This window comes from Stegastes partitus, unplaced genomic scaffold (genome assembly GCF_000690725.1).
Source record: "Stegastes partitus isolate 25-593 unplaced genomic scaffold, Stegastes_partitus-1.0.2 Scaffold424, whole genome shotgun sequence".
In the NCBI taxonomy this organism is placed as follows: Eukaryota; Metazoa; Chordata; class Actinopteri; family Pomacentridae; genus Stegastes; species Stegastes partitus.
Window position 1 is genome coordinate 164437 of NW_007578155.1, and position 11444 is coordinate 175880.

General features: G+C 45.3%; 1 protein-coding gene across 1 annotated transcript in view; it reads right to left on the minus strand.

The window, feature by feature from the left end:
- zeb2a (zinc finger E-box binding homeobox 2a) overlaps positions 1-4578 on the minus strand; it is a 22039-nt gene extending 17461 nt beyond the window's left edge. The window contains exons 1-2 of the mRNA XM_008285969.1: positions 4470-4578; positions 198-443 (exon numbers count right to left, since the gene is read on the minus strand). Coding sequence (XP_008284191.1) covers positions 198-443; positions 4470-4578 — 355 coding nt within the window. The remainder of the gene's footprint in view (positions 1-197; positions 444-4469) is intronic.
- Positions 4579-11444: the final 6866 nt, after the last annotated feature.

Consider the following 11444-nt stretch of genomic DNA (forward strand, 5'->3'; position numbering starts at 1 on the left):
GATCCAAACACAGCTACTACAGACCTCCATGTGTAAACAAACTATAAATAACTACAAAACACCGACACGTAGAAGCTATAAAAAAACTCTAAACACTTTGCAGATGAGTGTAAAACATTTGATTTATAGTCGCTGTGTGACCTCACATTCCCAGAATCCCTCCTTGTCCACCCTGATGAAGGTTGGGGGTAACTCACCGAGGCGTCCGTCCTCCAGCCTCCAGCCGTGGGGGTCCTGCAGGCCCTCGGATCCGTCCTGGTGGTCGGACAGCAGGGCGTGGCCGACCCGGGGCGACGCCTCCATGGTGGGCACGCCGGCCGGGCTGCCCGCCTCCTCATCCTCCCCGCCGCCGCCGTTAGCGAAGCCGGCGTCCTCGGACAGCAGCGTCCTGTCGTCCTCGTCCGTCTCCGAGGTTGTCTCCACCACGTTCTCATAGTTCAGCACTGAAACACAAAGATGGCCGCCGTCTTAGCGTGTTCTCACACCAGCTCAGCATAAACACGAAAATACCGCAAGAAACACAAACAACAGACACGTTATCTTTAAAAAAATCACCTGATGACAACATCAGCCAGAAACTTAAACAAACAGGAAGATTCACCAGATTTCCAGTTTTGAGACGATGCTGCATCAGAAAATGACCCAAACCTGAGCTTCAAATGGTCACATTTGATCAAAACCACTTTATTCTACACGTCTCGTTTAAAATGAGCCAAACGTGAACTGTTTCCATCAACCGTAGCCTTTAACAACCAAAACTTCTTCCTTCTGTCCCAAATGATTCTGACAGTTCAACATCTGAGGAGCCTCCGTTTTGCTGGTAACTGCTGTGGACACAAATGTCAGATTCCAGGTTTGATTCTAATCGTGCACAGAATAATCAAAATGGACCAAAATGACACAAAAAGTGGCCACGATCGCTCAAAAGAACCTGAACTAAATGATAAAATACCTAAATGACTCGACACGTGTCCCACATGGAAACCAAACTGTTCAAACTTAATGTTCTCCTAAAATGACAAATTCTGTCCAAAACGATTCAAAAATTGTCCTGAACTATTCAGAATCTGCTCAAAATGAATTGAAACTTGTCTCCAAAATGACTCCAAGCTTCTTACAAATGACTTAGAAATTCACCGAAAGTTCCTCCAGCTTGTCTGAAGTGAACTAAACTGTAAAGTTATTCAGAAACTGGTCTGATGGAGCCAAAGAATCGCCCAAAAGGATAAAAAGCCAAAATGACTCAACACGTTTTTCTACGACGACAAACTTTGTCCAAAAAATTGAAGCAAATTACAAAATCTTGTCCAAACTATTCAGAACCGGGTCAAAATGAACTGAAAGTCCTACAAAAGGACAAAACTGTTTAAAACTATTTGGATCTTCTACAAAATGACTCAGAACTTCTTTTATTAATTAATTTATTCCAGTTTTGTCTGACATGAACTAAACTGTCCAATATTACTGGAAAATTTTATTTCTCTCTTATTTTTTCTGATTTCTGTCGTTCTTCATGTTGTTCTGGTTCTACTGAGCTGCAGGACTTCATGTTGCAGTGAAAAACAAACCCACAGCGAAGACAAACGAGAAACAAACTCGTGTCTGTTTCTGCAGCATCCCCTCATCAAGCTGTGATGTTCCCACACAGATTTTATCGCTTCACATTCATGTGTTTCTGCAGCTGCAGGGTTTCTGTGTTGGACCGGATCGGCCCGACGAGCCGCAGATCTGAGCTGCGGGAGATAAAGTGTGGTGAACCTGACGGAGGTGACGGATGGAAACAGCCTCCTTTTCACCCGGAGCGGCTAACTCGGAGGTTCACGCGTCTTTATCTGGTCTCCTGCAGATTTTATCTGAGCGCCGGAGCTCCCCGTCGGACGCTGCAGGTTCCCACAGAGGAGAAACCAGATCGCAGCTCCTCGCCTTTTCTTCCCGCCGGCTACATGGAGATTAGTCTGTTCATAATATGATCTTTGTCTGCGGCGCTCGCCTCCCGGACAACTGCGCAACAGGTGCAAATTAAAAGGGGAGCCACGGTGGGCCGGGCCGAAATCTGCTGACCTGGGCTGAATACCAAGAGCGGGGGTGGGCGGGGGCGGAGGGCGTGGGACAGGACGGGCTTTAATGCGAGGTGTGACGGAGGATTTAGGGCCGGTTCAGCCGGGGTAAACCCTCTGTGATCAAACGGGGCGCAGAAAGGAGCTGAAAGTGAGACGTGGACGCTCGCTGTGTGGTCGGAGGTATACGTCGGATATAATGTGACCCCCTCCCCCGCCCAGCCCCCGACACCCAGCGACACCCGGCGCTATTGTGGTTTTTGGCTTTGGCCTGAAAGAATGTGTGACCTGCCGCAGCAGAGACATCGCTCATGTTTTCATCTGGTGTGAACGCATGAGGAGCTGCAGCCATCAATCATCCTGGAGGACGGAAAGAAAAGAGCCGTCACGTCCACGGAGCGACGAAGCTACAGGAAGCTACAAAACACGGATCTGGTGATACGTCCACAAAACTACAAGAAGCTACGAAACAAGCTCACATACTGCAGACCAACAAGGAGCTACAAGGAGCTACAGACACTCAGATCACTGTCATAGAAAAACACCAAATAAACCACAGACATCTGACGGCTCTGCTTTAAAATGTTTCTGTCGATCGACTCATTAAACATTTAAATAATCACAATTATTATTTTCTATCAACTGTTTGGTTTCTAAAAATGTCTGAAAACTGTGAAAAGACGCCAAAAGACGCTGTGATGGCAAAACTATGAAGATTTTAAAAGTAATGAACCTAATAATCAGTAACAGTAATTATCCTGTTGTGGGCGATGCTCGTCTTATTTACACTTTTATTTGTCCTCTTTGTTTTTTCTGTGCATGTTGTTTTTCTGAGGTTAACTGTCTTGTGCTCTTTTCCTGCAACCAGTGAGTTTCCCCCTTTGTGGTGATGAATAAAGCACAATCTAATCTAATCTAATCTAATCTAATCTAATCTAATTGTCGTTTGTTGTCAGAAACACAGATTCAGTTTTTTTACACCGAGCACCGTTTGTGGGTTAATTTTTGTCCCTAAAATGTCAGAAAATCTTTAAAAAACTGTCCCAGAGGAGGAAAGAAAGCAGAAAATATCACACTTAAGAAGCTGTTTATTAATTAATCAGACTGATTAATGGCTGATTAGAGCAGCTGGTGATTAATTTAGCAGCTGATGATTAATGATCACCACCTGAGCCGAGACGACAATCGCTCAAAGACGCAACGACTCATGAGCTAAAGATCAACCAACCGGCGGAGGTCGGTCATCGGCATCAGACGTAATTCCACCTTAAAACTTCAGCGGTGACTGTGTCGCCGGGGGCAACGCAGCATCAGCGCAGTTCCAGCATGCAAACACCTGCAGCAGGTTTGGGGTGGACGTGAGGCGTCGCTGCGACCTGCGGATCTCTGAGCCTCTTTGTGTCCATTCACGGCGGCCGGGACAAAGCGCCGGTCGCAGGACAGACCTCCCACTCCTCCTCCCCCAGCGGCCCGTTTTACAAAGACACATTAATCTTGTCCTCCCGCCCCCTCAGCTCCGTCATCGCTGCTCCAACATTCTCTCTCAGACCGACCCGAGAACAGAGTCGCTGTTTTTAATGCAACAAATGCCTCCAGCTGTTTCTGAGGGGGGGAGGCGGCGGGGGGAGGATGGGGGAGGAGGGTTTCCGGGCAGGTGGTCATGAGAAGGTATTTAACAGGGATCAGAGCGAACACTGGCTCATGTGTGCGACGCTGCAGCGCTGCAGGTGCTGCAGAAACACAACACGTCTCTGAGGGAGGACGGCGAGCGTCGGGCAGGTCGCAACACGACCACGACAGCAGCGTGAACGCCTCCAGCAACACAAATAACACGTTCAAAGGAGAAATTCACACAAATCTGGACAGAAACAGACACAAGAACACAAAGAACTGAGAAAAAAAACACAAAGAAAGAATGAAGATTGCACACAAACACAAACATGAATGTAAAGAAACCAAAACATTGATCACAAGAAACACAAACTTACAAACACGATCTGAAGAAGTTCGCACAAACACAACAACAACAAACACAAAAAACACGTAGAAAGATGCGTAAATACAAACGTAAGTGAGGAAACAAACATGAAGACAAAGAATGAAACAGAAGAACACAAACGTGAAAATTCAAACACAAGCAGCGAACACGACAAAAAAGTTCGTACAAACAAAAAAATGAATCGTAATAAACCTGAAACGCGAAAACTGACATAAAAACTCTGCCTGATGATGATTTTACCGACTTTATTTTTACACAAACGTCGTCCAACGCAGCTCAATGATTTAACGTTTACATCAGCTGCAGGTTTGGTCGTTTCAATCATCGCGTGTGGAAACCAACACGCCTCAAACACAGAACATCCTCCGGCGACGCCTCGAAACATCGATCAAACCTTGATGCGAGGCTCGAACCGTGACGGCCAATCACGGCTCGTCCGCTGCGAGGAGGGCGGAGCTTCAGGCTGCATTGGAGCTGCATCAGCTGCAGCAGCTGCGGGACGGTAAACGTGACCTTCCACATGTGTTTAATCCCTGCAGGCGTGTTCAAAGCGACACGCTCTCCTCCTCTCCCGTCACCCAGGTGTCCACGCTGCATCCTCTAATAAAATCCTCGACGCGCTCTTAAACCCGCCGCCGTCCTCGTCCAGGTGCTGCGACCGCATGCTGCCGCTCGCTGAAGGTACTGAGATGAAAGCCGCTGAGTCCTCGGCTGCTGGCTTCCTCTCTCTCTTTCTCTCTCTCTGCCTCTCTCTCGCCCTCAGAGCAGATCACCTGAGCGAACAGCTGGGGGGGGAGGAGGAGGAGGAGGGAGGTAGGTGAGGCAGCAGGTTTCCGTGGAAACGAGGTCGCTGCCTAGCGGCTACGAGCTGCAACTGATCCATCACACAAACACAGGCAGGTACCGCACACACATGAGCAGAAGTATGTGGACGGCTGAAGCCACACTCTTGTACAGTTTGTATGGCAGAAGGCCCAAAGGTGTCCACATACTTTTGGCCACTAGTGTATCTAACCTTCTCATTTAACTATATTAAGTCACACTTTGAGACAATTTTTACTGTGCAAGGCCCAAAGCCTGTCTTCATACTTGTGAATCTAAAACAAAACCTGGTTCACGTTTAGATTTCCCCAGCTCATTGAAATAAATGCAGCTCCCAGGGTGTAGAGCCCAAACCTGTCCACATACTTTTGACCACTAGTGCATCTATCACTCTCATTTAACTACACGGTCAATTATATGTGGACAGTTTAAGTCACAATTCTAAAAGAGAACCAGGTTTTGGTAGAGATACACAAGTATGTGGACAGGCTTTGGACCACACAATACAAACTGTACTGATTTTCCCAAAACCACCTCATTGAAATAAATGCAACATGGTCAAAAGTATGTGGACAGCTCAACCCACACTCCTAGGCAACTGCTGCAGTGCAGGGCCCACATGTGTCCACATGCTTTAGGCCAAAGCTGTCTTTGGTTTCCCTGCAACCTTCTCATTTAAGTAAATGGTCAAAAAAAAAAATCTATATCGTCAAAATTATATGGACAGGTCAGTATGCCACAACATGCTGAGCTGTCCACATATTTTTGGTTTAAATAATATTTAAATAAACGGTAAAAGGTATGTGGACAGCCCTAGACACACTCTTATACAGTTTCTGCTGTGCATGGCCCTAAGCATGTCCACATACTTTTGCCCACATAGTGTATCTATACCAACACCTGGTTTATGTCCAGATTTTCTTGAATCTGTCAGATAAATAAACTACCCAGCCAAAAGTATGTGGACAGCCGATGTCATACTCTGGTTATGTTTATATGGTTTAGGTCCAGAGCATGTCCACATATTTTTGGCCATATATCTAAACTAAATCCTGCCTTATTTTTAGATTTTCCTGCAACTGTCTCATTCAGAAAAAAACAAACGCAGCCAAATGTATGCGGACAGATCGACTGTATCTGTCCACAGCGATCCGTCTGTACCAGCCTGCTCATCAAACACACGAAACCGAAACTGAGACCAAACCACGAAAAACAAACCCGCAGTGTCCACATACTTCTGGACTCACACTGACCAGCTGGCTGCGTGTCGGAGACAGATTGGTGTTAATTATAAATGTGTGTCGTCCTGATAATAATGTGAGTTACTGCTGCTTCCTGCACAGACCGACGACCAGAAGCTGTTTGCAGTCGCTCTGAATTATCGGCGCGTCCACAAACAAACGGCGGTTACCAGGAAAACATTCAGTTCTCGTGATCCGACCGATCGGCAGCCTGTGTGGGATTATTGATTCCCTGCAGGTCTGACAGACTGCAGCCAGTTTACTGGAATTACGGCAAAACATCACTGTGTAGTTATGTAAACAGCTTGTTCACATAAATACTGCATTTACACGTATTTATCCTTATTTATACTGCATCTATAAAACAATTATGAATTATTTAAACTCAATTTACCGTATTTACACTGAATTTACTGCATGTATACTGTATTTGTTGTTTTTAAACTGTATTTACACCACAAATATATTGTATTTACTCATTAAACTGTATTTATTGTGTATTTATTCTATATTTATACTGCACTTATACTAAGTACTAAACAGCAGTCAATCCAGTTCCTTAAATATTTAAGATTTTCACAGTCTCTGTGCTAAATTGGCAGTTTACTGCTGCTTCCAGTCTTTATGCTACGCTAGGCTAACAGGTTCTGCCTCCTACAGTCTCTGTGCTAAGCTAGGCTAACAGTTTCCCCGGTTTCCAGCTTCTATCCTAGTTTTGGCTAAAAGGTTCCCCCTACTTCCAGTTTCGGGGGTAAGCTAAGCTAACATGTTTTTCCATGCGTCTAGTCTCTATGCTAAGCTGCGCTGACAGTTTCCCCTTCTTCCAGTCTCTATGCTCAGATAGGCTAACAGTTTATCTTATTATTAGTTTATCTCTTAGCTTTCAGTTTCTGTGGTAAGCTAAACCAACGTTTTCCACCTGCTTCCATTCTCTGCGCTATGCCATAGTACCCTGTTTCTCATCTCTATGCTAAGCTAGGCTAACAGATTCCCCCTTCTTCAAATCTCAATGCCAAATTCAACTAAAAAATTCCACCTAGCTTCTAGTTTCTACGCTAAGCTAGGCTAACAGGCAGATAATAGTTTCCTTGCTGTAACTGAACACGTGTGTTAGATGTGTGTGTGTCCTCTAAGTGGGCGTGTCCTTCTGTGTGGGGTGGGCGTGTCCTGTGCAGTGTGTGGCTCCTAATTGAATTAAATCCCCATTTATCTGCAACAGGCTGGAAACTCCAGCAGAGTGGGACCTCCCAAACCTCCCCCATGTCCCCTCCATCTGGGCTCGGCCCTCGACAAATGTTCAGCAGACTCCACCCACAGTGAGAGTCGGACACTATAGACATTCACTAGCACCTTGCTTCCTCTCCTCTGTCCTCGTTCCCTTCCATCAGTTGTAATCACACGTTCTGATGTGAACGATCGTTTCTCTGCAGCTCTGTGATGAGCTGACCTTCACTAAATATTTGCGTCTCTATTGTTTCTCCCGTTTCCTGTCAGACGGCGATCACATGACCGCCCTCCAAACAGGAAGCAGACGGAGCTGTCGCCGCGACGACGGACGAGGAAACCAAATCTGCTTCATGAGTTTGATGGAGTTTGGGTGAAAACATGAGAAAGTTCCTTGAAAGTGCCAAAAGACAACTCCAATCGATTATTGATTAATTTCAAACTATTCTGATTAATCAGTTAATCGGTTTGAGTAACGGAAACAGTCCAAGAATAAAAGTGACTTGAAAGAGACAGAAAAAGAAATAAAACAGGACAGGCAAGAAAAACAAGTGCAAAGTGAGGTTCAGACGTTCACAACGACACTGTTGATGGATTATTTAGTTCATCTCCAATTATTTAGATAAACTATTCGTCAGATTAAGTGTGTCTGAATGAAAACTGCCTAAACTCTGTGATTGCAGCTTCCTCCTCTGTAACGGTAAAACTGAACCGCTGATTAAATCAAGTAAATAATTTACTGTATACTGTATTTATAATGTATTTAGTGTTTGTATGCTGTTTTCACACTGCACCTGTACTGCATTTACTTGTTAAACAGTATTTACAGTGTATTTATACTTGGTACTAAATAGCAGTCCCATCCAGTTCTTTAAGTAATCACACAGTCTCTATGCTAAGCTAGGCTAGCAGTTTCTCACTTCATCCAGTCTCAGTGCTAAGCTAGGGCAACAGTTTCTCCCTCCTTCCAGTCTAAATACTAAGTTAGGCTAACAGTTGCCAACTGTTTCTAGTCTTGATGCCAAGCTAGGCTAACAGTTTCCCTCAAATTCCAGTCTCAATGCTAAGCTAGGCTAACAGGTTATCCCCACTTTGAGCCTTTCTGCTAATCTAGACTAACAATTACCTCTTGCTTCTAGTCTTTGTGCTAAGCTAGGCTACCATTTTCCCCCCGCTTCCTATTTTCACTGTTAAGCTAGGCTAGCAAACAATGCCCCCCCCCTTGCAGTCTCAATGCTAAGCTAGGCTACCAGTTTCCCCCCTGCTTCCTGTTTTCACTGCTAAGCTAGGCTACCTAGCAATGTTCCCCCCGATTCTTGCAGTCTCAATGATATGCTAAGCTAACAGTTCCCCCCTGCTTCCATGTCGGTTTCTATGCTAAGCTCAGCTAGAAGGTTCCCCCTTATTCCTGTTTTTACTGCAAAGCTATGCTAACAGTGTCTCCCCTTCTTCCAGTCACAATGCTAAGCTTGCCTAAGAGGTTCCCCCTGCTTCCATTCCCAATGCTATGCTAGGCTAACAGGCTCCCCCTGCTTCCAGTCCCAGTGCTAAGCTACGCTCACAGTTCCCCCTGCTTCCAGTTTCTATGCTAAGCTAGGCTAAATGGTTCCCCATGCTTCCAGTCCCAATGCTAAGCTAGGCTAACAGGTTCCCCTTGCATCCAGTCCCAATGCTAAGCTAGGCTACTCTTCCTTCTCTCCAGGTGCAGCTTTAGGAACTGAACGCATGCGAACCTTCGACCCAAACGGATGCGAGTCGAGTCGAACTGAGCCTCTGACATGTGATGAAATGAAACTGCGACCTTTTAGTCGACGTCCTGGCGCTGAAACCTGCTCATTTCTGAGGTATGCGCTGCGGACGGAGCATCTAAGAATGGAGAAAAATCCCTAAAAGACGGCGGTGACGGGGGGAGGACGGGTGAGGCGGGAGGGGGGAGAGTTTCCATGGCCTCGACCTGTTGGCAGCCTGCTGTGTAATTACAGCCACCACATCCCAGCCGGTTCCCCAGGAGGCCGAGCGCTCCACAACAAGGAGGGAGTCGCTCTGTAATTCAGCCTCGCATGGGGGAGGAGGACGGGGGGAGGAGGAGGGATGTCTTTGGCTAAAATAAAACTGCGACCACAGAGGAGGGAGGGAGGGAGGGAGGGAGGGAGGCTCGGGATATTTTCCTCCCGCGACCAAAACACCAACAAAAATGCGAGTCGGAGCGGCGGTGAGACGAGCTGCAGTTCGCTCTTATCAGGCCGAAGGTGTGACAGCCGAGGAAGCCCAGTTCCTCTTCGGCGAGTTAATCAGGTCCGAACACCTTGAGCTCTGCAGGTCGGTTGGAGGCGAGCGTTAAACCCTCCGACTCCTCCACCCTGCTGCTGCCCACGACAATCACACAGTCGGTTGGAGCCTGATTGTGATTGTCGACGGGAGAAAGTAGAAAACATCCTGCACGTGGATGTGTTCAGAGCAAACCAATAATCGACCAATAAACTGATCAATCTGAGTCACTTCTGAACGACTAAACTCTGTGATTGCAGCGTCTTCAGCGTCTTCTGGTGAAGATCACTCCACTATTTTAATTATCAGCTGATCGTCTTTTCTTCTTTTCCTTCTTTCATACGACAGTAAACTGAACATGTTGAAGTATAATCACATCATGTTCGGCTGTTTATAGGCGACTAACTGAGAAACTAAACGATGCATCGGGACTAAAGTCACTCATACGAAGCCTTTCTGTCTTTAGAGATCTAATAATTTGCTGTTTTTCTAAAACAAACTAAATTCAGTGACTGCAGCGTTTAAATGTGAATATTTTCTGGTTTCAGCTCCGTTGGACGACCGACAGAAAACTATTAAACCCAGAAATGCTCCCAGCTTCTAAAATGGATCCTACATGGCAGCAAACACGAGTCTGTTTGTATAATTACATCAAACTCAACTGTTTTCTGCTGTTTATCAGATAATAAACTAATTGATGCAACAGGAAAATCAGTTGCAAGATTTCAATAAATATAATAATGTCTTCTGTTTTATAGCCACTGTGTTGTAAAAAAAATAATCAAGGAACATAAAAACCTGAACAACAATTTAAGATCTCTTTAATCCTCATATTTGTCTTATTTGATTAAAAACAGTTTAAATTCTGTGATTGCAGCTTCTTCAGTGTGAAGTATTTTAACCATCAGCTGATCATTTATATCAGTTCTTGACATTTGACAGTTTTATAGATAATAAACTGAGAAAGTCGGCAGTGTTCCTGTCATTATAAATATGATAATAAAATCCTTTAAATAACCAGCGTTTGGTCACATCAGGGTCATAAGACTTAAAAATCAAGGCCGATGTATAATTTAAACGTCGTGTTAATCCTGATGTTTGTCGTCCGTCTGAAGATTTTACTTATAAAACCGTCTAACTTCTGAGTGCAGCTTCGTGAAAGTGAACATTTCCTGGTTTCTTTCCTCCTCCGTCAGAGTAAAGGCAAAGATCAGAGAAAAAAAGAAAAACAGCCACAGACACAAAACAAGTTCACAGAAATTCAGAGAAACTGCAGAGCTGCAAAAAAAAGCCACAAAAACACTGAAACAAGAAGTTTAACAACCAGAAAGTGACACAAAACAGCCGCGACTGCAGACACGAGACGCAAAACTGCAAAATGATCGACGACTAGAGAACAAAAACCAGCAGAAGCATCTGAACATCTTTGGACTAAACAAGACATTTGTCAGAGTTGTGCATCGACAGCCTTCCAGGATGAATCCACTGGTCCTGGAGGAGGACCACCCGAGGACACCCCCGCGTTTTCACCACTTTGAACCGGTCCGGAGAGATTAAACGTGACTCAAAGAGACACAAAAGTGAACACAAGCACATGCAGAATCAACACGGACACACAAAAGGGCTACGAGACGCAAAATGGCTGCAAAGACACGCAGCAGACACACAAAAGAAGAGAAACAGACACACACCGTCGACTCTGATGCACAAAAAGTGAAACGTAAACTTTACAAACAGCAACGTGACACCGAGGTTCATCCTCAGTCGTTCTTGTGCTGCATCAGCAGTCGACATGTTTTCAGGAATCATATGAATCTGTGCAGCTGCTCTGCT